We start from the raw sequence: 24,121 nt of genomic DNA, 5'->3' as shown, positions 1-24,121 counted from the left end.
GACATTATTCAGAAAGCAATGGTGGAAAGATGGCATAAAAGAAGTAAATAAACTCGTATGCATTAAAGCTCGTAATATTTTACCAAGTAGCACACAGCAAGGGTTGTTAGTTGTTGTGTGGGATTGAGAGTAGAAATGTAGACACATCAGGGACAGCACAGAGCTATAAGTGGGTTTATGTTCACAGCTTTCCTACATTGGCAGAATGTGCCCCCTGAGTAAATATGGCGAGCCACTGATAACACACATTTGTGTGTAACATGGACACATTCACACACTGAAAAATCGCTGAGTTGAGGTCTGTAATGGAATGATAAGTTGATTTGTTTTCCCAATAAGCACGGCATAAAGTATCGTCACAGGATTTGCAACTGAGTGGAGCAAAGGCCTTTTGTTAGTTTTTTCAAAAATGAGATCTATTTGCATCTTTATACCATCCTCCTCAATGGCATATGTACTATATATATATATATATATATATACGTACATCCATACATACATACACACCAGAAGAAAGTGTCCAGGGAAAAAGACATTTGTCTAAGGAAGTTATGACATTAACTCGTTTTTTGTTTTTTTTTCTACTGCAGAGTCAGTCACTGGGGTCAAGAAGGTGCTGAACCGTGTGATAGGTCTGGCCCAGCGGTACCTGTTAAACCCAATGGGTAGACAGGGGCTTGAAGAGAAGGGTTTTCAAACACAAGCCAAGCCCAGACAGCGCAGTCCTGCACCCAGCAGGCGTGGGCTTAGGACACGGACCTCCGCTTCACTTACACATGCTCAGGTAACGCTTTGTAAAAGTAGTCATTGCATGCAACTTACTAACATTCATTCTTTTGCTCTTTTCCTTCAGATTTTTCTTGAAATCTCTCTTAAGAAGCTTATGTGACTAAGGAACTTTTAGTCCTCTATTTTGGAAAATTGTTGTCTTGACTCATGAATGCATCATCAACTATATTCATTGTAAATGAACCAGAAAAAAAATAACATTGGCGGATGAATTTTACGCCAACCTATGCTCATTAGCAAAGGTTAGCCTGCTGGCACACGTGCAAAGTGCAAATCATGTTTAACATTAATGTGCAAGTCAGTTGCTGCCTTAGCTGTCCATTTTGGACATGAACAAAAAAAAACATTTTCCGTGGCTTGTTAATACCTGTGTTCTTACATGTTTCCTGAAGGTTCAGGTATCCACATGAAAAAGATCCAAAGCGTACTTTCAAAGTAAACATTTTAAATCTGTTGAAATAGAAACAAAGAAGAAGTTCTTCATTAACAAAATAAAGTTTATTATAGTTATTTTGGAATGCGTGTGTACAGGCCCTCTTGTTTTAACCGTTAATGACAAGTGAAGTTTTTATTCTTCATGCTGACTCATCTATACTTCCCTTTTTTTATTTCTTCACCAAAAATGACCCAACTCTCATTTTCAATCAAATTTTAGTTGTAAAAAGGTTCAGACACATCCTTAAACCCTGTGTGAACTGTAAATGTAATTTGTCAGTTCAAACATAGCACCATGTAGCAAAGTTGTATTTGTATTTGAACAGGAACTGGTGTTTTGGCTGAGTCCACATGAAAAAATTGTTATCCCTCAGACATGTTTGGTTAAAACATGTTCAAAGTCTTTAAGTTATTGTTTTAAAGTGCTACCTTACTTCCTAACACAAGGACTAAAAGCACTTCAGTCTAGAAACTGATTTAAACGCTTCCTTTTAAAGGTCTCATATTCTGCTTTTTCTGGTTTTAGATGCTCTTTAGTATGTTTTCCAGATGTCTTGTGCATGTTTTTGCACAAATTCAAACGCGACTACGTCCTCCTGTTAGCAGTAGCTGCATGTAACACTCGGCCCCAAGTGTTTCCCCCTCCGCCCCAAATGAAATTTGTCAATGTAATATCACAGATCCAAGCCCATTGGCTCGTTGTAGCAAGATCAAGCTCGTGCTGTACAGCCATGTGACATCCTTGCTGAGCGATCAAACTAAGCCCACGTGGAAACCCTGATCGTGGGGGATTTAGAGACGCTGCATGGAGCGGCAGTACATGAAAACAGATACTTTTTCAAACATTAGTGACTGTTAACGTACTTTAGTAGACATAAATTAGATGCATGAACCTTTAAAAAAAGCACAGTATGGGACCTTTTAAATGATGTTTAACTATTCGGACTTTGGGGGTTAGGAGCTAAGAAAGAGCAACTTCATACATCTTCATTGTGATGAAGGACCTCATAGTTATCTGATTTATGGTCAGATGGATCACCATCCTCTTTTTACAGATTAAAACCAGGAGGCGGAGCCAGCAGATGGGCAGAGCACAGCAGCATGCAGTGCGGGGAAGCAGTGGTGATCTCACTGGGGCATCTGTCAATGTGACTGATACAGCTGGTAATGGGAAAGCTGACAGGTGAGGACAAAGGTTACAAAAGGCATACAGAACTTCACATGCCTGAACTCATGCCCATCAGCTCTTTCCTGAAGTGTTTGTTTTTCTCATTTGACTGTGTAGTAGGATACTGTTTGCGTACATGAATGGCCATCTGTGGACCTCTTAGTATAAATTCTAACAAGTTTCTGCAAGAAGTGTATTTTACTCTAATTCTTTGTACATAGCAGACAGAGGAAGGGCCCAGTGGCGTGACAACCTTTGCATTATATTGCAGTGAGAGTCGACCAACAGTAAATCTTTCTGAAGCTCATCAAATCTCTAAGACCAAGACACTCCATGTGTGATAAATCACCAAGTGGACACGTTGGTGTTGTCCTGTCTTTGCCCATCTGTATAGTTGCTCAGTGTAGCATGCAGAGTGCAGGTGGGGGAAAGGTGAAACTAGGGAACTGGTTCATTCAAGTCAGCCAAAACAAAGGAAATTGCTGTAAACGGAAGTTTTAAAAGGATTTCATTAAGCTACCAAGCTAACGACTTTTACATCAACAGCAAACACTTGTACTTGGAATTGGGATCAGAGCTGCTTCAAACAAGCTTTGCCGTAACTTTTGAATTCTCAGCAGTAATCTGAAGGCAGCAATGTTAATTAAAAGTGGGACAACATATCCATATGGCAATATCCCTGTCATGCATCGTGTAATTCAATTCTCAAATCACGAGTGTCATATATCAATATTTAAATTAAAAAAAATATGGCCCTATACACAGATTTTGCTGCCAATTTTTCTCACAGAAGCAGAAGAAAGTGGGACCACAACAGATAAACTAAAAAGAACATAAAGCAACAATATGAAACGTTTCTATCTTAGAAGAGTAATTTTAAAATTCAATCCTGCAGTTTAACAACTTTCAACAGGCAGAATAGCATTTACTCCAATGTCCACAGGTTGCTCTAGTCACCTGCTTATAACACCATATGTTTGAAAGCAAGAAGTGTCTACATCTTTAAAACAAATGGCTTGCTAATAAGGAGCTACCAACACATGACCTACAAGATTTCCAAGAAATCTACTTAGCAGTGTCATCTCAGAGTTTCTTTCATTTCATCTGTGTATGCTAAAACACTATAACAAGATGTGCACCCACTCATACTTTTTTTTTCTTATCAGTTATGCTGTTCTCCTTGTATGACATCAGCTTCTTTTGTGGATCTCTTTCAGTTTATTATTTATAATTAAAAGTTGAATTTTTCACATTCACTGTATCTGTAGTTAAACCAGCAAGCCATCCAGCAGGACTTTAAATTTTACAAGAGTCCTCTAATCCTCTCATGGTAATGTTGTTTCTTCCTTTGACAGGGGTACTACTCCAAACAAAAGGCCTTCACTCTTGTGTTAGTGCTGTGTGTGTGCACGTTCTGTCTTCCATGTGTTTGCATGCACGTGTAAGTGCTGGTGTTTTAAGCATACTTGTAATTCCTCACAAATGCAGTCTTTGTGCTCTGTGGTTTAGTTTGTTATCACCACAATGTGGGTCAGAAGGGGTCCTCAGAGGTCACCATGAGAATTATTGTTATTGGGTGACAAATTAGTAGAGGAGGACGCGACTGTAAAATGTGTCTTGCTCGGTCTTGAGAACAGCGCACGCCTGAGAGATTAAAACAAAGAACAACTGTCATCAAGATGACGAGGAGGAAGAGACATACAACAAGGAAGAGAACAAGTTTCATGAAATCCCACTGCTCAGGGTTTACACACCATACATTTAGAATACATTTTCATTCATTGCATTTGAAGCAAAAGTCAGTGACAGTTTTTGAGAGAGCAAAGTGGCCTTCATACTGTGGATGCTTTGATACATTCTCATCAAGCTCGCTGACCGTGTTGCAATGATTGGCTATAGAGCTCGAATGGACTTTATGCCTTTCAAATTTTTTGTCACTTTCAAAATGGAGGAGTTCAAAGAGATGAGAGAGACTACGGAAGAGGTCCATTCTACCCGCTCTGACCGCATTCAGTATGAAACAACTTGACATTCGCAGGGACCGTACACTCCAGCCACACCATGCTGACCACACTGACCACATGAAGCATGAATCAGGTTTTACTCTTAAATTTAGCACAGGTGATGCCAACCCATATTATCAAAAAGATTTCCAAGAAATGTACTTAGCAATGTGTATTCATGAAATTGTGACAACCATGATCCAAACGTCTTGTGAGCAGGTCAGCGACCTTGATGAAAATTTTCTAAATCAAAGATGGCCAGGAGGACCTCATGCAGACCTCAGTCGCTGAAAAACATTTTATTATTCAAGCCTGCACTGTTTTTTTAAACGTTTCCTAAGTTTGTCAAAGTGCAGTGCTGCAAAATTCCCTCTGTCCATTTTGTCAGAATATCTTTTCTAAATCTTGTCTTCCAGATCAACAGATGACAAAAGGCAGATCTCTGTTAGAAAAGACACAAACAAGTCATGACAGTGGTCCTGACCTTGGCAGATCTCAGGCTTTTAAAATCATCCTTGGTCCTGTCATACATTACTTATTTAAGTGGAGCTTTTCTGGTAGACAAAAAAGATAATTTTGTGTGGCTGGACTAGCAAGAATTCTTTTTTTAACTACTTTAGAATTCAATTAATATTTTAAATACTTCTCTAAGTGTCGTCAACTAAAGCTGCTTTTCAGTTGTACTGTATAAATATTTGCCTCTCTTTGCCTGGTGTTCATTGGTCTAAGCTGGAGAGTTTACATGGCTGCCACTTGAAGAACAATGTCATCTGCTGAGGACTCTTCATTGTATCACACTTTTCTTAGTGGATGCTGCTTCTGAAGGGTCAAAGTTCAGGGCTTTGTTCCCTTACCTATAGCCTAAAAAGTCACAATGCTTGAATACCACGGTAGCTTGACATTATACCATGACCATGTTACATATCTCTTGCTATACTGCATTGTCTTGGCATCTTGACTTTCTGTATGTCTTTGTCTGAAGGAATCCTGTTTGAATGGTTGTCTTGCATTTGTTAAGAAACTGGTAGAAACACAGGAAGTTAGCTGGAGGAGAAACTTCATACAAATGTTAGAAGGCACTGCTTTCTTTTTTGGCAACTACATTGAATCCTTCTTCCTCATGTGTGTATGAGCAGCTTTATATGTTCACTTTGATTTTGTGACCGTTTATTTAATGAGCTGATTGGCCGTCTTGCCAACAATTTAGGGGCACATGAACGAATGTGTATTGATGTTGAAACCTAAACATGTGCATACTAGGGATGTAACGATTCACTCCACTTACAATAAGATTCACAATACTGGGTTCATGATATAATTCTTTCACTATTTTACAAAATGAGACTGAAGACAAATTATGACTAAAAATTATTGCTTAGATTTTATTTTATTTTTTTCTCATTTCTCATTTTTCTCACCAATGCATCTCTTAGTCTCTTTGGCTCTTACACTTGTTTGGGCGAGCGGTCCTGCTAACCTGCTTGTTGGAATAGTTTGACTTCGCAGCTGCCACAGTAACGCTTGTTTTTTTACAGCCAACCACCTCTGCTATACAGCTGCTGACGCTATACTATAACGGCTGAAATAACAAAGACACATCTGTTACTGTACTGTACTGTATTGAGAAAGCATTATGCTCTGTTTTATTAATCGCAGATTTAAGTCACAGATTCAACAATTTTATCAGATCAGAAGTTGAATTATTTAAGAAACATGCTTTTTGCACGTGGATTTCGCGTGCACTATACCTGCAGTGTTTATAACGCAGCGCTGTTTCACTGAATGAATGGAGACGTGTACAGACTGAGACTACAGCGACTGTGAGAGGACGTTGCTATGGTTACGTTAGCTGCAGACACAGAGTTAGCGGAGAAAGGTAGAATCAACTGTTTGACCAGATCTCGGTCCGTATGGATCAACTGTGTGCTGATGCACTGAAAGTTAAAGGGGCTGCGCCACGTGGTGGCTGGCTGGTGTGGGCGTGTGCGCTAGTCGGTATGTTGGTTTCTCATTGTGCTCCCCAAGGCTCACAGTCATGACAGCAGAGAGAGAGGAGTATATCTGCAGCTACATAAAACTCGCTTCATACTCATAGCATAGTTTTGATGACTTGTTGGTAAGACATTTCGTCAGATAGCCTCTGAAATGTACTCACCAAACATCCAAATATCTGGAGAGCAAGCACTACCTTAACCCAATATTATTTTATTATAGAACCTTCAAGAGGGCAGGCACAGGTCCTGTTGGAAAGGTGGCCAATTTCCATGGCAAACACAGCCAAGTTCAGCCCACCAGAGTGAAGTCACTCCGTGTCCTCCGCTACAAAAAGAATCATCCGAGCCAAACACCGACTTCCTCCTCTTCCTCGACCCTTCCTCCTTCTCCATCTGTCCTGGCTTCAAGTCCATCGTCGTCCAGCACAAGTCAACGTGAGGACCAGCCAAAGCAGCAGGACACACCCCGCACAGCTCTCCTCAAGTAAGAGCATCACGACTGTCTCATTTGTCTAACAAGTCTGCCCCCCGGGGACAACTAAAGTTTTTTGAATTGAATTGAAGTCACTTTTTCTTAAATGTACCCCCTTTTTATAATTGTCAAAATCCCACATCCCACTTTTCTAAGTCTTAAGAATTGCAAGTTGAAGATAAAACCTGCCAATACTGCATTCTACATTAGTGGATTTAAGGTCTGATTAGTATTTATTCCTTTTTGCAGTAAAGTAATCCAGGTATTGAGTGTAAAAGCACCTCAAGGAGATGCATCTCAGCCCGAATCCCACTGACTCTTATTTGACCTCCCTGTGATGCGTTTCACCTCCACACTGGCTGACGGCTTAGCCAGTTTTTAGAGTCACTGTTAAGTTGTCATTTTGATGAATGGAGAACTCGAAACTGAACAATCTCGACACTAACAGCAGGTATGTTTGTTTGAGAAAGATATCCTGACTATGATTTATTATATGATTTTTGTACTCTACATTAATGTTTTAAAGTAAAATAGAAAATAAGGTGTAAATTATGTAGTGGCTTAATTTTCTTAAAAATATGTTATTTTCCATTTGATGTCTTTGTTGTATTTCTATGGAATCCCAAACAAATGATATCCACCATGTAAGCTAGTTTCAATATGTGATCGCAATATTTAGTTTGTTTTTGATTTTTCACTTTTGATTTTTAACTCTTTGAACTGAAGATACCAAGTGTATAGTGGCAATCTCCTGAAACAGCTAACAAATTGCTTTAGGGTTCTTGAAAATCAAAAATCGATTTGATTTTTTTTTTTTTTCATTTGAAAACATGGACAATGTAGAGAACTAGCACCACTCCTCAAACAAAAAGCAATCTTTGCTTCTGATCAGATTTATGTTGAACAACCACACAAGGTAAATGATTCAACACTCAAATATGTTGTATTTTTTCAATCTGAAAGGATCATGCTGACAAATGTCATATTTGAACCACAAGAGCAGCACCATCCACAGGCAGAAACACCACAGCCAGGTCCCTGCATGATTTCCAGATTAGTGTGTGACAGGCTGTGGTGTTAAAATCAATATTAACAGATCACACCGATTTGTTTATTGTAATGTTGAATGACTTTATGATTTTTTATGTGTGTGTGTGTGTGTGTGTGTGTGTGTGTGTGTGTGTGTGTGTGTGTGTGTGTGTGTGTGTGTGTGTGTGTGTGTGTGTGTGTGTGTGTGTGTGTGTGTGTGTGTGTGTGTGTGTGTGTGTGTGTGTGTGTGTGTGTGTGTGTGTGTGTGTGTGTGTGTGTGTGTGTGTGTGTGTGTGTGTGTGAAACATGGAGACAAAAGAGCAAACAGACTCTGCTGTATGTTCCATTGCAGGGCAGGGTGGGGTCACCACAGTACATAAATAGACCTGCAGTTTCCTGTTTAGTAGGTTATGCACCTTTTATGTCATACGTCCCTCCCAAGACTGTCATAGAAGGTAAACTCATCACATATCTGCTATTGAACTACGGAATTTCTTTTACGTCTGCATGCATGCATTCTGAAAGAGAACTTGAAGTGGAGTATTTCATGGTTGACTGTGTGTGGGAAAAAGAGGAGAAACATTGCACATGCACAGGAAGATGAGCAAAGCTGTTCTGTTTCCTACCGTAGTGATGGACACTATCTGCCTGCCAGAGGCCCAGACACACCCAGCCTGAAATGACTTTTCCACGTTTCATGGCGTTTCTCTTTCTGGAGGTCAGATAAAGGAAAGAACTAAAAAAAAGAGGGCCACAGAGAGGCAATGACAGATAAAGTGCTGCATACAGGAAAGGGCATGGGTGCACGGCAATGCTGCAGAAAACATGCACACAAAACTTGCATTTTAGCTAATTATGAAACTTGTTTGTCTTCAATCGTACACACGGTAACACAGTAAACAAAATGGAGACAAGCAGGTTAGCAAGACAGAAAACATTTTCCCAGAGAGAATCACAGCTCAAGCAAATACTGACACAGTGCCAGGTAACAAGCTCAACCAGTATTGCAATCACAGGTTTACACGTGCACCCAGTTCCTTAAACTTAATCACACAATTGCACAGTCATGAAATGAACTTTTCCCATTTTGCAGAACCTCTGTATTGTTGCATGTATCCAGTATACGTTTTGAAACTTTTAGTTTGACATTGTTCTCTGTACTTTGATTACATTTCTTCTTGACACAAAACACTCTCTTGTAGAAAAATAGAAGCTCACACAACCTCCCTTCAGTATTTGGTCACTGTGTGAGGACACTGAGGGTGATCGTTGCGTTCAGGTGTGCAGGATAAAGTCACTGACGCGATTAGTCATTTTTCCCATTTTAGAGTAGCAGAACATATGTTATCCCTGCAGTCTGTCAGAAGAACACGGTATGAATTTGTGACTGAAAAGATATTATCTGTACCAGCTTTAAGGATGACAGGCAGAGTCCAGTGTGCAGCCATTCAGGTTGCATGTATGGGATGAGACAGAACCATGATTCACACCTATGCATACTGCATGAGCTGGTGGGTATTTGTGTGTTTTAAAGTGTGTGTTGACTAGAGCTTGTCACCTGATCCTCTGCTGCTGTAGACTGTATGTTCAGCAGTGTGGGAGCCACTCTTTGGTCCTGTACTCAGCTCTCATCTTGTCTCTCTGGGGAAATGTTCAGAGACGCATTCTCTTTAGTAACGTGCTACTATGTGTTCAAAGCAGATGCCCTATGGCCCGCTCCTGTTTAAGGTTTTGGTGAATTAAAAGGAAGTTTCTCCTCACTGCTGTTGCCAAGTGCTTGCTCGCAGTGGAATTGTGGGGCCTCTGTGCATAAAGGGGATGTCAGCTTAATTATTTCAGTTGAACATGTTGATATTGGCAAAGTAAGCTGTATGGATACCTTGTTTTAAGACAGCCGTCAAATGTATGAAGGGCAAAGCAGTGAGTGTAGCTGTCCATGAATAACATCAAAATCAGTATCAAGAAGAAAACCACTTTGGTTTTATTGATAAATCCTTTTGCATATGTTTTATAAAAAATAAAAGTTAAGTTAGATGAACCGCTTAGATGAAGGCATGTTTGTCCTTAGTACATGAAAGAGCCTTTGACATGTCAAGCTTTTTAATCTCTAATATAGGAGTTTGAAAATATCAGCAGATATTCTGCTAATCTCATTGAACTGATTATCAGTGCGAGTAGAAGACTTGATCTGGACTCTCTTATAAAATAATGTAAAAATGTTCATCATGAGGGTCAAATGTTTTCTGTGTGAGCTGGCACTTAAAAAAATGATACTGGCTTTGCTACACATCCATAATATCTGACAAAACGTGATCATGTGTTTTCAAAATGTTTATGTTGATGTGGCTTGATAATTGTGCTTGCTTCAATTGATGAAACACGACGTAAAATACACTGCATGGCCTCAGTGGTTGTCAGCACCTGTGTCTGATCTGACTTAAAATGGTTTGTTGCCTTACACACATTGTTAACTCCTGTTCGATCCTTGCCAGTCTTCTTCTTACTCTCAGATATATGTCGCTTTGGACAAAAAAATCTCTTCAAGGAAATTGTAACTCTGTAAGTTTGTAAAACAGTTTCAGGTTGATTATGCATGAAATATCCTAAATCAAATGGGCAAACTGAATCTCGTGTTAAATGAACTAGAAACAAACACATCCATACATAAACAGCCTCTACCATTGCTAAGGGAATTGCTCCAATGCAGGTGTTGTGCTGTTATGTAACGGGGTAGTGAGGATACAGAACGGATCAGTGATCAAACGCAGCACATCCTATTTAAAGAAACAAAGGGACAGTGGAGCTCTAACTGCAGTGTTTTGTGCTTTAACCAACCATGTGACACCTTTATCCCCCGGACTACCATAAACAAATCAGGCATGGCTTCAATCACTGTTATATGCGCATTAGTTACCAAGCTAAGTTAAAAACTACATCGCTGCAAACACATGGATGAGTACTCTACATCATGATATTTAGTTCATCCACTGGAATGCAGGTAAAACATCTTACTTGCCATAAAATTGGGTGAATAAGCAATGCAGCTTCTCTCCCTCATTCAGTCACAGCCATTCATCCAAAGAAAATTGTACTTTTATGTAAATAAACTTTGGGGTCCATACATCACAACTATCCGACATAACAGCAGGTTCAACTACTGTGCCAGCAGCTATCAGGATTGCAAACTCCACATGGGGAAAACAGATAGCTCTAGAAAGAGCTCCACAGTTGCACAGAAACTGCACATTGTGCACTCACCACAGTGGAAATCATCAGGCATGGAAGACAGTTTAGGCGTTTTGTCGCTCTGTCCCTCTTGGACACCCCCACTTATAAACTGATGCAATTTATATTCCAGGTTTAATTGTGTGTCTGCTCAGTTGTCTGATTTAGTTCACAGTGCCTCGGGGTAGCCTCTAGCTTACTGTATGTGTATCCTTGCTAAAGGACAGATTTTGACGTCATTTGAAACTGTATGTGTAAGTCTTGGTACATTTGGGCAAGTAAGAGTTAATTGTGCCTTGCTTAGCTGGAGAGAATTGTGACTTTTTTAGTTTGCTTATATTATTTCAGTTGTCAGCTAAAATGTTTTAGAGTTCTTGACTTTTGTTTTAGTATTGTCCTCTTAACACATTTTACTGCAATCTTATTCACTCATTAGATTCCTTTCAGATTTCCCTGCAATGTCCGGCTGTTAGTGAGTGAGTGTGTGCGTGCGTACACATCGGGGTCTGTAAGTCTACTGCAACTGCATAGTTCAACCATGTGAATGATAACATCCTCCAGGTCACACCTGAGTGAAAAAGCAAGGCTCCGATGACATCCCTCATTGTGGTGTTTGTTTGATCAAAGACTAAGCCTTCGGCCTCATATGCACACATTTGACTCTATGATGACTGTCGACCTTTACCCTGATAGTTTTAAAATGAAATAAATTAGCAGAGATCAATGTTTAAACACTGCATTCAAATATTTCCCCTTTCATGAGATCCACATATATCTGTTAAAGTTTATAGTCAAAATCTCCTTTTTTGTTTCTAAGCTCATTAATCATTCCAGAACCAAAGTCACCTTTTGTTAGTAAAAACCTTCAACCATGTCATCATTATGTAGCATACTCAGACATCCTGTGTATCTTATTAAAATGGAAATTCAGAGTCTGTTTTAATTAGATATCGATCATATCACTACAGTGTATTGATAATTTACTGAACATTTACAAATGTACTAAATTTGTAGTGATTTACTGAACAGAGCATAACTGAAAGTTAGCCTCGAGACAGAATGTACAGCGTTTTGAATGGCTGTGGTGTTTTGTTTAGAGAGGCGAACAAAAGCCAACAGCTATACATTTAAAAGTGAATGAACCATGAATGGACCACACCTCAGTGTTTTTTTGAAGACCTGAATAAAAGGGTTCCCTCCATGTCTGCAGCAGAGCAAAGTGATAAATTGTAAAGATTGAAAATACATTGCTGTGTCAGCGCTTAGTTTTTTATTTTCTGTGTCACAAAGGGTACTGTCATTCTTAATGGAAAAATCAGGTTTCACTCAGACATGTCCTATATCGTTTCTTATCTGTAATCTTAAAGAAAGTGAATGCTAGTCTTTTCAGGTCATGGTTAAAGGCAGTCAGGAAAAAAGGCTTGTAGGTTAAAAGTACAAAAGTAAACAGGGAATCAAATGTGGTTATCAACTTTAGTCTTACTAAGAGCTCGGCTGACTTCTTTCATTGAGCATCCCTTATGATGATCAACAACAGCGATCAACAACAGAGCCCTCTACCATCGTTTCAAGCTAATTTCAAACCCTCTGCCAAAATTAATAATGCAATGAACTGAACAGAAGAAGGAAAGAGCTACATAAATCACAGAAATTCAAACCCTTCCATCGGATGATCCAATGACAAAGATGACCAGAAAATTGGGAAGGAATTGCATCTTTGTCAATTCTTTGAATTAGGATATTTTTTTTTTAAAGCAGAAAACAAAAACAAAAAGAAATCTTCCCCCAGATCAAATTATGCAGTAAAGACAGGGGGAAAAAAGCACGCTTTATTGTCCCTATCTTATTTGTTTATTTAAGAATGTGACAAAAGACTACCTTGTGATTCTAAGTGTGGCAGTGCTAAAAGTGAACTTACTTGTGATGGCTGTATCTGATTACAAATTTGAGATTTTGTCTATTGGCCAAAGACTGTAAAAAATAAACGGCCTCAAAAAGAGACTCTATTAATGGATCAGTTAAATAAGTCACAGACACTCACTCACCCTGTTACTGCCCTTATCTACATCTGTCCTGCATCTAATGAACTGTCATTTAAAGTCTCATCATCTTCACAGCACTTCCTATAGCCCGCCCGTATCTGAGATTGCAACTGATATCCGCTCTGTCTTACTATGAACACCTGCTGAGGACAGGATGAGGGAAATAGGGCTGTAAAGGTTGGTGGTGAATGATTGAGCCTATTGTCTCTATAAGTGAGAGGCCAGCTCTTCACTGATGTGTCAAATAAACGTCTCCAGGTTAAAAAAAAAAAAAAAAAGCCAGGTTGTAGTGCTTTGACAAAACATCAAAAAGAATGAGATTCAGTGAGTTCTCATGCTGAGTAGCATCAGTGAAGATTCAGATATACGAGACCCCTCCTCTGAACTCTCCTTAACGTTCTCACCATATTGTTTACCAAGTCGCCTTTCCCATCTCACCGTGGATGTTTAATGGAAGTTCTAATTTTTTATTGTTTTCTCAATCGTTGTTTGTTCATGCTACATTTACATAACTAGTATGACTTGTGTTTTTAAGACTACTTAAAAGTGAATTAATGTATTATGTCACAACTCCAATTGATCAGGGACAATGAAACCAAAATATAGTGCTGAAATGATTTGTCAATAAACCAATCAAGAGAAATAAATCTGAATCAATTTCAACTATTAATAAACTGACGTTAAACTTGTAGTTCTATTTTATTGTTCAGCCATTTCATAAATAACATACTGGTCTCAGACTCTTCAGATTACTTCCTGTTTCAGGTACTTTTTGTAAGCGAGTATCTTCTCAATTGCCATACTCAGGTTCAAGATTTCTGTCTGTCCATTTTGTTGTTTTATGTCTGAATGCCTGCAACGGTATAACATTGAAATAAGCATTAGTTGTCCTATTTGTTAACTGCTCATTAGTAATTGTAAGAATGCAAACGTGCGATGCCTTCAGCTGGAACAAGTTACATGATACTAGGGCTGTTAGCGTTAATGCACCATTCCCGAAGTGCTTAAAGTCCGAAATTGACATGTCTTTTGCAGTTGCACTATTAACGGAATATTTAGTCCTATTTGGCACACCTTCGCTGTCTCCTGCCATATGTTCTCAGAGCACACTGCTGTAGCAGCGCAGCAGTTATTTAAATAAGAAATCTAAAGTCAAGCTCATAGAGGACACTTCTTAGCATTACTTTGATTCCAAAAAAAGCCACTGTTGGTAATTGCTTTACATTGGGAATACAGATTTAAACGCTGCTTTAAAATGCAACTGATGGAATTTTATCAAATCAAATCAAATCAAACTTTATTTATAAAGCGCTTTTCATACTTTTTAAAAGTAGCACAAAGTGCTTTACATGTTAACATCACATTTTAAACATGCAATGAAATTTTAATGATTAACCTTTGAAATTTTGCAATTAATCGCCACGAAAACAACAGATCGTTTACAGCCCTTTATCTGTGTTGAGGAAATTATCAAGACTTGACTCCACACAATAACACTCGTTGGACTTATTGGAAAGTTTATACATCAGACAAATGCTGCAGGAGACATGTTTCAACATAACACGGTTCAGTGTCATCCTAAAACACAACTGCAGGACACTTCCAACAGCTCTGCCATTATTAAAAGAAACAATTATCAGGGTCGTGTCACATTCACCCTCCTAGAATAATCTATGATGTCTAGGAACTTGGAGTGAACAACAAGTTCTCCCAAACATCCTTGCAGATATCAGGAAGAGTTGTTGACACTCTCCAAGCTGTCCTTGATCTCTTAAAGGTGAACTGTGTCTGGTCTGCCTGATATCAGCAACCGTGAATTAACATTACACATTAATCAAGTAAGTACAGAAACTCTATAATAACTCGATGTTAGAAATGTTGCTGAAATGTCTCACTTGCTTTATGTGAATGCAAGTGTTTGTTTTTAGTTCAAATCAAACTTCACCTTTTCCTGATGCCCTTGGCAGATACCATCTCTGGCATTTCTTAGATTCTTGTATTTGCGTATTTCTTTTGTAATATAAAATTTGGCTACCTGTAGAAAATAGACCGATCAAAATGTTGCTAGTTAATCAGTCATTTAATTGATCAGTATTACCATTATGCCTTGGGCAAGTTAACAGAGGATGTGCATTTCAGTATGATCTATTTTTCATCAAGCCAAGTTGATCTCTGGTGGCAGGTGTCATTAGCATCTCAGTTCTACTCTATACTTATGACTTAAAGAGCTGAGTAATTGAGCTCAGTTGGTGTGATTTGCTAACTTGCCACAGAAGAAATGGTTATACTGGTGCAGCACATAATGGCTTCCTGTGTCTCTTCTGTTCTCGTCCTCTCCGGGCAGTATAATTAAATTTAAATTATGCAGGATGTATGTCTGCTCGAGCAGAGAGGTAAGAATCTCTTCATTTTGTTCATGTTCACACATTCGCTATACATGTGTATTTTAAATATGTACCAATGTATGTTTGTGTCTAATATGTTAGCTTTGCACATGTTCTACTATTTCATTTATACAGTACGTCCATGTATGAGTGACTGATGTTCAACTCAAGTTAGTTACCTTCCTTGTCATAAAATATTACTGAGTTAAAATTTTCTCTTTAAAAGAAGTCACAATTGAGGTGTTAAAACATTTAGACTTGGTGTCAAATTAGAAGCAAGCCACATTGAAGAGGGGTTAGTTTGGACAAAAGTGGTCGAGCAACTAGTTAGGTCGAAAGATATCTTGATTACCTGCACATTAAAAAATGCGTATACACACAGTCAGGTGAAGTCCTTTCTTTACTGTTACAATAATATCGGACTGTCAGCCTAGTAACTTCATTCAGTTGAAATGAGGGCATTTTATCCCCTTTCAGATCACCACTGTTTATAATAAAAGTAGAGACAAAAGCTGATTGTTGGAGAGGATAAAGATCAAACAAATGACTAGAAAAGTGCAGAGAGGCAGGGTCAGTTGCATAGATTCGGATACATTGTGTAGTTTAAAGCCAGCTGCTTGTGTGATCAGTACTTCCACCTCGTCTCAGTCCTAATGGATCTGTAGTGTGTAAAGTTAAAACATCATACTCAGCATTGAATATTTTCGGATAGAGCTGGGTATTGTCTACAACCTCACAATAGACTGGAATAGTGATGACGTATTTCTGAAGGCCAACCCAGAAGTAACTACGTCGGTGGTTCCTACGGGAATTTGCCTATGGGATTTTTGCAGAAAATAAGCTCTGTGAAATAAACATGTTTCTGATGCGTAGATGTTTTGTTCAGCTTGATAATCTTTACAGATGAACACCATTTATGAGTTTGAAGTGTTAATGCAGCCAAAAGAAGTAAATGGCTAACATTATGCTATAGTGAAGTACAGTGCGGACGGTGTATTTTGACGTCACAACTGTTATGCTTCATCAATCTACTCAGCAGTTTTGACAAGCTAGCGAAACCGTAGCGTCATAAGCTTTTGATTGACCTAATATTTTAAAGAACACTGAAAAACATGACTAGAGGCTGTAAGGAGTGAGACAGTTCCCAGTGTGATAACGTTTAATGTCCCCGAGAACCACTGTAGTCTCAATTAGCCAGTTGTCAGCAACCAGTGTTTTAAGTTAACGTAAATACTTTAAAGTATGGGACTTAGCTAACGTAGTTTATCTCTTCTAAGAAAACGTCAACATCTCTTAAGCTTGTGTTAACTACAGACCTTATTTCAGGCGTCTAACCACAAACCCATTCAAAATCCCCATTGGCTTTTCGAGTTAGGAACCCATGTCACTAAAATGCTAACTAACTTCTGGGTTTTAGGACTCATTCATTTGCCTGTCTATTCAATATGCTTCGATATCAATTCAATAATACATTAAGATGATAGTAATACCCAGAACTTTCCGATATTTGTTAAATCAGGATGTTTACATTGGTTGTATACTGTAGCTTTAGAAAAAAACAACGTAAACATATATTTTATGGTTGCATTATTCTTCAGTTTAGAAGGAATAAAACATTAAAGTACAGTATGCTCTAAAGTGCACATTTTGCCTGACAATCACAGTAACAGTGCTGTAATGGTATGGACAAAAACTATATGTAACTAACCCAGCCCTAGACAAACACATGCATAGATATACGTCGTACACATTCAACATCCTGTGTTTTGTAGTTCAAGCCTCCCACATGTGTCAGCATGGCAATGTAGTGTGTCAATGCTCACATGCTCTAAGTTTAAGCAACCTGAGCTCAAGTCACTCCACTAACACTATCACATTACTGAACCAGGCCTGCAGACTGTGCGTGGATGTCTAAATGGTTTGGCATGCATTTGACCAAATGTGACTCTTTATGGCAGGAAACGTTATTAACTGAGTAACCTTATATGACAGGGTAGCAAACTGTAATGATCTCTGCATCAGTCAGAAGACTTAATCTTTCAGGCCTGAACTTGTCAAAAGAGCTCATTATGCTCACTTTGAGTGCAACATCCTCTGACAGACATGAATAATATCTCTGTCACTGTTTTCTCACAGGTCCTGTGAGGAGCTGTTAACTGGTTATGAAACAGAATTAAATACTGATGCTTTAATATCTCCCAGAAAAGCAAACAAGACCATCAGGAAGAAGGAAATTACTATGTTTTTCTTTTTAATGCTGCAACTGCCAACTTCAGCTAGGTAGGGGTGTCAGACAAAGTGAGTGTGAGTCGCCTGCTTAAAAAAAACAAAAAAAACCCTCTTTTTTACATTTTCCATGGCAAAGATTTGACGGTTAGTGATACATCTGACTGTTAAAAGAAATCAGAACGGCAATGATGGACTGCATTATCAAGGGTGCCAAAATCAAATCAAAGTTTGAAGTATCTATTCTATTACCAGTGAGCTTGATAGATTCTTCTTAAAACGTTTGTTTGAAGAAAAAGGAAGACCAGCCATTCCCCTCTGCTTTCTCATGTTTTGCTAAGCTAACAGTCTCAGAGTTTCCGTAGTTTGTGGAAGAGTGGTGTCACTTTTCTAATGTGTACATAATAAGATTACAACCAGTATTGTTTTCAGTTAATTAATCAGGATGACTGTGACAGATGTGATAGAAGAGCTGAAGGATCTGAATAGAGGTTAAAGGTAGATGTTGCAAAAAGGGAGGGATAGTTGATGCTAATTTATGTCCTGATTTTTCCCATAATGGAGGAAACTGCAAATGCTTGATAGGACACTGTCCATGCATGTTTAACTCCAGTGATTGTGTGAGAAAATTTCTTGTTGTGGTGACAGGCGTATTTTATTTGCACTTGTTTTGTCATTTGTTCTGTGTGGGTGGTCAGTTTCCCAACTGGGTGGTGGTAGTTTTTGAGCCGTATGCATTCATTATATAGAGCCATATCCATTCCTCAGGAAATAATTATCAGGGGCATTATAGTTTTTCCAAAGACTTTTCTTGGGTGTGAATGTGGTTATTCAAGTTCATTTAAAGACTGAAATGAATAATCTGGGGCCTACCTCACTGGTTGCTCCATGGACTTGTGCTGCTAATTGGCAGTGACTGACTTGGACATGGAGCTCGTATAGTGTAAGGCTTGTGTCAAGGGTCACAATCACAATAGTGACAATTCATCCATTGAATTAGCTCCATAGACAGATTTTGTAAGAAGGCCAGACTGTGGGCTGGCCAGAGTGAATGGCTACTTACAATCAGTTTGAGTCTGTCTCCAACCACATGCAGTTAAAGCCACCGTGGCTAACCTGCTCAAGATAATCGCTCCACACTCACTCAGCTCACCAACAATAAAACACAGGCCAAACAACACTGATTCAATCAAACACATACTCAAGATGGAACATTTGAGCACAGTGTCCTTTGGCACATGTGCCCCCTCACACACCCTCACACCACAGTCAAAGTCATTGATCTTATTAAACGGTGCAAACATGGTGTTTAATGTCATGTGGAGTCAAGATAGGCTTGTCAATATCAAGTTGACAGAACAAAGTGGATCTAATATAAAGTCCTTTTGTGTCAAAAAACAAACCAGAGCTGTCATGTGTAAATGAAAAACATTTCTGGAACAATGCTGAAGTCTCTAAAGAGGGCAAAGAAAAGCAAGGAGCTATTAAGAACAGAAGATATCTAAAAAGAGCACAATTAGTTTTGTGATAGTCGGAATGTGTGTTTTCTTCTCCGATTATGTGAATCAACATATCTGCTTTATCACTTCGTAGCAAGCTAAATGCAAACCACCTTTTTCATTAAAAAATAACCAGTGACAGGAACTCACAGACAGATGGATGGATGGATAGATGTGCTTTATTGATCCCAAGCTGGGAAATTGTGGCGTTACAGCAGCAAGACATCAAACATACAGTATTAGTAACAAAACAATATAACATGGAATACAAAGTAGAAGAGCACTAAAAATGTACACAATATAAGAGCAAGAATAAGAATAATACACCAGGAAACAGAAAATGTATAACTAGTTACTACTTTCAAACTCGGTTACTGCATAACAAATCTAACTAATTACTTTGGGTAGTAACTTGAGCGTTAGTCTTTTGTGCTAATACTCGTTAATTTACACATTTATTTAGTGGTTCCTGGGGCTGTGTTGGGGGGAAACAAATTTCAAATTATTTTGCAGACCTTTTTAATAATGTGGGTATTTTACTAATTCAGTGAAGGCAACAGATTCAACAATTGACTTAAAGCATGTTGTCAACACAACATACCTGTTTTAGTCCTGGTTTACAGTGATTTCAAATCAAACTTTGTCTGTTTGGATGGAGTAGCTCCTCCTTGGTTTGCTGAGCTAACATGAGCTGCACCTGGATCTGGTCTGGTGTGTTGTTGTTCAGTTCATTGCGTCTTTCTTGTGAGAAAAGTTTGCCTTCCTGCACATAGACTCACTGCTAAATTCTTGTTGCTTAACTCAAGCAGGCAATCATCTGCCTGCTTGTGTGTTTACTGCTTGTGAACTTCTATCTCCATGGATGCTGTTGTTCTGATGTGAGCATAACCTGTATTTATCCTCTAACGCTGTATAATAAATGTTTATTTTTTTCCTGTCTTTCTTTCTTAGGGAGTTGTCTTCCAGACATCAGACCAGTTTCCCATTCCGAAACACCAAAGAGTCCAAGCTGATCTGATGGTTTAACAAGTGAAGAGATACAACATGTTTTCATAACAAACATACCACACACTTTAGTCATGTAGGTGATCTAGTTTGATCTGGGATCCAGATGAATAACTCATAAAACCTAAGACCCATATTAAATTGTTAATGTCATCTGGGGACTTCTGCATGAGTTCTCTACCAGCACAAATCCAAACTGTAGATTATTGAAAAGTACTTGAGTAACTTAGCTGTGTAAAAGCAGATTTTGACTGCATATGAATACAAGGCCTTTTATGAGAGTGTCTTTGTAATTCAATGTTTCGAGGGTAAAGTATTGTGCATGTACACATGCTTGTAGCACTGATGTCTTTTTTTACATGTGCTTTGCCCTGGTGCTGTTTATTTTTCCAGTTCACCCATGTTTCAAAGAACTGATTTTTATTCTCTAACAAAATAAAATCCTTTTTAATGATTGCTTATTATCATGACTTTATTATAAAGGTTACTCATTCATATAGGCTAACTGACCTGTGGGCTGCAGTGCTGTCATATTTAAAATCCGTCTTAGTCTTAAGAGCGGTCTAAAGACCTCTTTTTGAAGGTTTCCTCTCATAATCAAAAGCATTTTTTTTGTCTTGTCTTCATCTCGGACTGTGTGGATATTACTGTAAATCAAGACGAATACTGACAAGCACATTTTATGTTATTACTCTGATAAGAATGCTCCAGTTACAACCGCAACATTACTGGTGTAACGTCTTAGTGAGTGACATGCTCCCTGCTCACAAGATGATGAGTTTTCATTGATGTTTGTCGTCTTGGTCTTGACTCGGCCTCGATCATAAAATGTCTTGGTCTTTTTTCAGTTTGGAGCACTCTGGTCTCGGTCAGAGTGTTCTGGACTACAATACTAGGCTGCGCTGCCACTGAAGTTTAAAGGTCCCACATTATGCCCTTCATGCCCTCATATCTATCTGCTAAAGTACGTTCACAATCACTAATGTTAGAAAAGGTCTGTTTTTATCTACAGCCGCTCCATGCAGGCTCTCTTATCTGCCTGTATTTCTAATGCTCAGAATCCCCCATGAAGAAAAAAAGAAAACAAAAAAGTGTCCCCTTGTGTGCCAAGTCTGATCTGATTGGTCAGCCAATCTGCTCTTTCGTAATTGGGTAGCAACGTTTGGCATCGTTTATCATTGATGTTCCGCCCCTTTTGCCATATTGGAAATGCAGAATGTTTCTCTAAGCAGAGCAGCATGAGCTTGTGGTTGCCACAATGAGCCAATGTGCTTGGATCAGTGACATCTTCGCAGTGGGATGTCACACAATTTTTAACGAGGGGAGCTAGGGACCCTGTACTTCATTTAGCTACTGCTAACATGAGGAGGTAGGAGTAGCCGCATTTCTGCAGACTTTGAATTTTTGGGTCGGATGTAACTAAACATGCACAAGAAACCTGGAAAACACACTAGAGCAACTAAAACCAGAAAAAGCAGAATATGAGACCTTTAATGGGAGGTTTGTTTAATCAATCACACCTTTAGCTAAATTGGTCCTTTTTTTTGTAATCTGTAAAACAAAAAAAAACCTGTAGCATGAAATGTCTATTAGCAGGCTTTATTTGTGCACGTCTGTTCTCACTACAGACCATCTATAAGCAATTTTTATTGATTAAAGTTTTACTTATCAATTTGAAAATACAACAAAGAGGTTAATCTAAAAACAATGGTTAGCTAAACTAAATAATATTTTTTAAACTTAAAACAGATTATTGACTGAAAATAAAACTTTTTCCTCTTCCTCCATCAGGTGCAGAGTCATAAAAGGAGAGCTTGATGCAGGTGTTAAATCCATCATTTTATTCGACAATAGAGAAAAAAAACACTTGACTCTGAATTTGATGTGGATGGATGAAAGCTCTGTGTTTTAGCTCTGTGATTTATTAAAAGCTGTGGAATGCACAGAGTGGACCCTCTGACCTTGTAATGGCTTGACCTGCTAGTTCAGGATCAAAGGTAAACTGCACGACTTTGGTCAGAACGCAGGGTTGGACTTGGAGGTCACATACCTGTGTTCATTTAGCCTGAAAAGTTTCAATACGTAACATTTTGAAAACATTAACTTTCACCTTCTGCTTGAGTTTTTAATCTGTTACTGTCAGGCAAGCTGCCTTTTTTTTTTATTTTTAATCTGTCTTCACAGAAAATCTATTAAGAGGTTGAATGTGAAACTAAAGAGTTCACATTTCAATCAGGAGGCTCACTTTTTCCCAATGACACTAAACATACTCTTCTTATGGGGATTTGAGTGGTTATAAATTGTGTCTCCATCTGTTATAATTTGTTCTATATGTTGTAGTACATTTTAGCCTCTTCATGTGGTTGGGTTTTTGATTAGTGGATTTTAGCCTTTTTACACACTTGCAAAACTCCTTAATACAATCCCAGAGAACATTTGGGGAGAGCTGCATGTTCAAAAGCAACCTGTCACAATTCGCCCCAAACTTTATCCAGACTTTTTTCAAGTAGGCCCACATGAACTCTGAATGAGTTCATGTGTGAAGACTTCATATTCAAGACAAGTCTGTGCTTCATAATTTTTTCTATCTTTTTTGATCTCTTACACTTTGTCATCATCATGTGAATACATCCTATTTCTTATAACATTGATTTAAATGAATTAAACTAGCATCATGGTGTTGGACTATGTTGCTTCATCAGCCATCTTTGATGATCTTTATATATATATATATATATATATATATATATTTATACACACACACACACACCACACAACACACAACACACTGTGACTCGCGTGTCCTTTTTATGTCATATATTGCCTCCAGAGACACCCTGATGGAAAATGAAAAATCTTCTGTTTTTAAGGGACTTGTGACAGAACAACTTGGAACGCTATCACAACCTGCCTGAAATTGTGTCTGTGGAGTGTGTGTGACAGGGCTTTTGCTTGATGGCAGAAAGTAGTGAACTGATTTGAGATCATTTAAAAAGAAACTTGTGACATGGAGAAATGAAGTGAAGCTCCTATACTAGCTGGATTCACAGCAACCTCTTCGATCCATCGATATTCAGTCAAGGCCAAAGGTATTACTTTCTAAAAATCTATGCTCACATTATCTGGAAAAAAAGGAGAGTTGCAACGTAAGGCCTATACTTTGGATTACAATGTATCAAAGGGATTATTTTAGAGACGAAGATACTTGTGTATACTTCATAAACTCAGTCTTTCCTGATCTCCTTCTCTCATTGATCTTGAATAAAGGATTCCACTGAATGGACAGACATAAAAGTGAAATACTTTTTTTTTTTTTTTTCAGTATGATGAAAACCTTGTGAAGCTCAAATGTTTAAATTATTATTAAATTAATGTTGCCTATTCAAAGAACAGTCTGCACGACCATACCAAAGTTGAAAATGTGGAATTTTCTTCTTAATATTTGTATGTCTGATTATTTGAAATATCATTTGTTTAAAATGTTAGCATACACTGTTATGTCATGTAGTTGTATATTACATCACCACACTTTTTTTTGTCTTTCATTTACTTCACTTCGTCTTTTCATTCCTGAATTCATTTGTGCAGCTGGTAACATCTCTCTTAATTTGAAAGTTTTGGAAAGAATTACAAATATAATATTCATGCTACGTACTATCAGAAATACAGATTCAGATAAAAAGATGAATAATTTAAAAGTATTTTTTCAAATTTGTTTGATTGAATATAGGTATTTATTATGTGCTTTGTTTTTTAGTTTAAGAAATAACGCCATGTAAGATGAGAAAAGTTGCAGCATTGACGATAAAGAAAGACAGCAAGAAAAACATACAAAAGGAAAACAGTTAAC

General features: G+C 38.2%; 1 protein-coding gene across 3 annotated transcripts in view; it reads left to right on the top strand.

Moving 5' to 3' along the window:
- Positions 1–20,726, top strand: part of LOC306825124 (uncharacterized protein) — a 56,591-nt gene extending 35,865 nt beyond the window's left edge. For all 3 annotated transcript variants that reach the window (XM_079345678.1, XM_079345679.1, XM_079345680.1), the window contains 4 exons: positions 591–784; positions 2,280–2,407; positions 6,610–6,873; positions 20,218–20,726. In XM_079345678.1, coding sequence (XP_079201804.1) covers positions 591–784; positions 2,280–2,407; positions 6,610–6,873; positions 20,218–20,284 — 653 coding nt within the window. In that variant the 3' untranslated portion in view covers positions 20,285–20,726. The remainder of the gene's footprint in view (positions 1–590; positions 785–2,279; positions 2,408–6,609; positions 6,874–20,217) is intronic.
- The last annotated feature ends 3,395 nt before the right edge of the window (positions 20,727–24,121 follow it).

The sequence above is a fragment of the Symphodus melops genome (assembly GCF_947650265.1).
Source record: "Symphodus melops genome assembly, chromosome: 6".
Lineage (NCBI taxonomy): Eukaryota > Metazoa > Chordata > Actinopteri > Labriformes > Labridae > Symphodus > Symphodus melops.
Note: the sequence above shows the minus strand (reverse complement) of the source record. Positions and strands in the feature narration are given on the sequence as shown.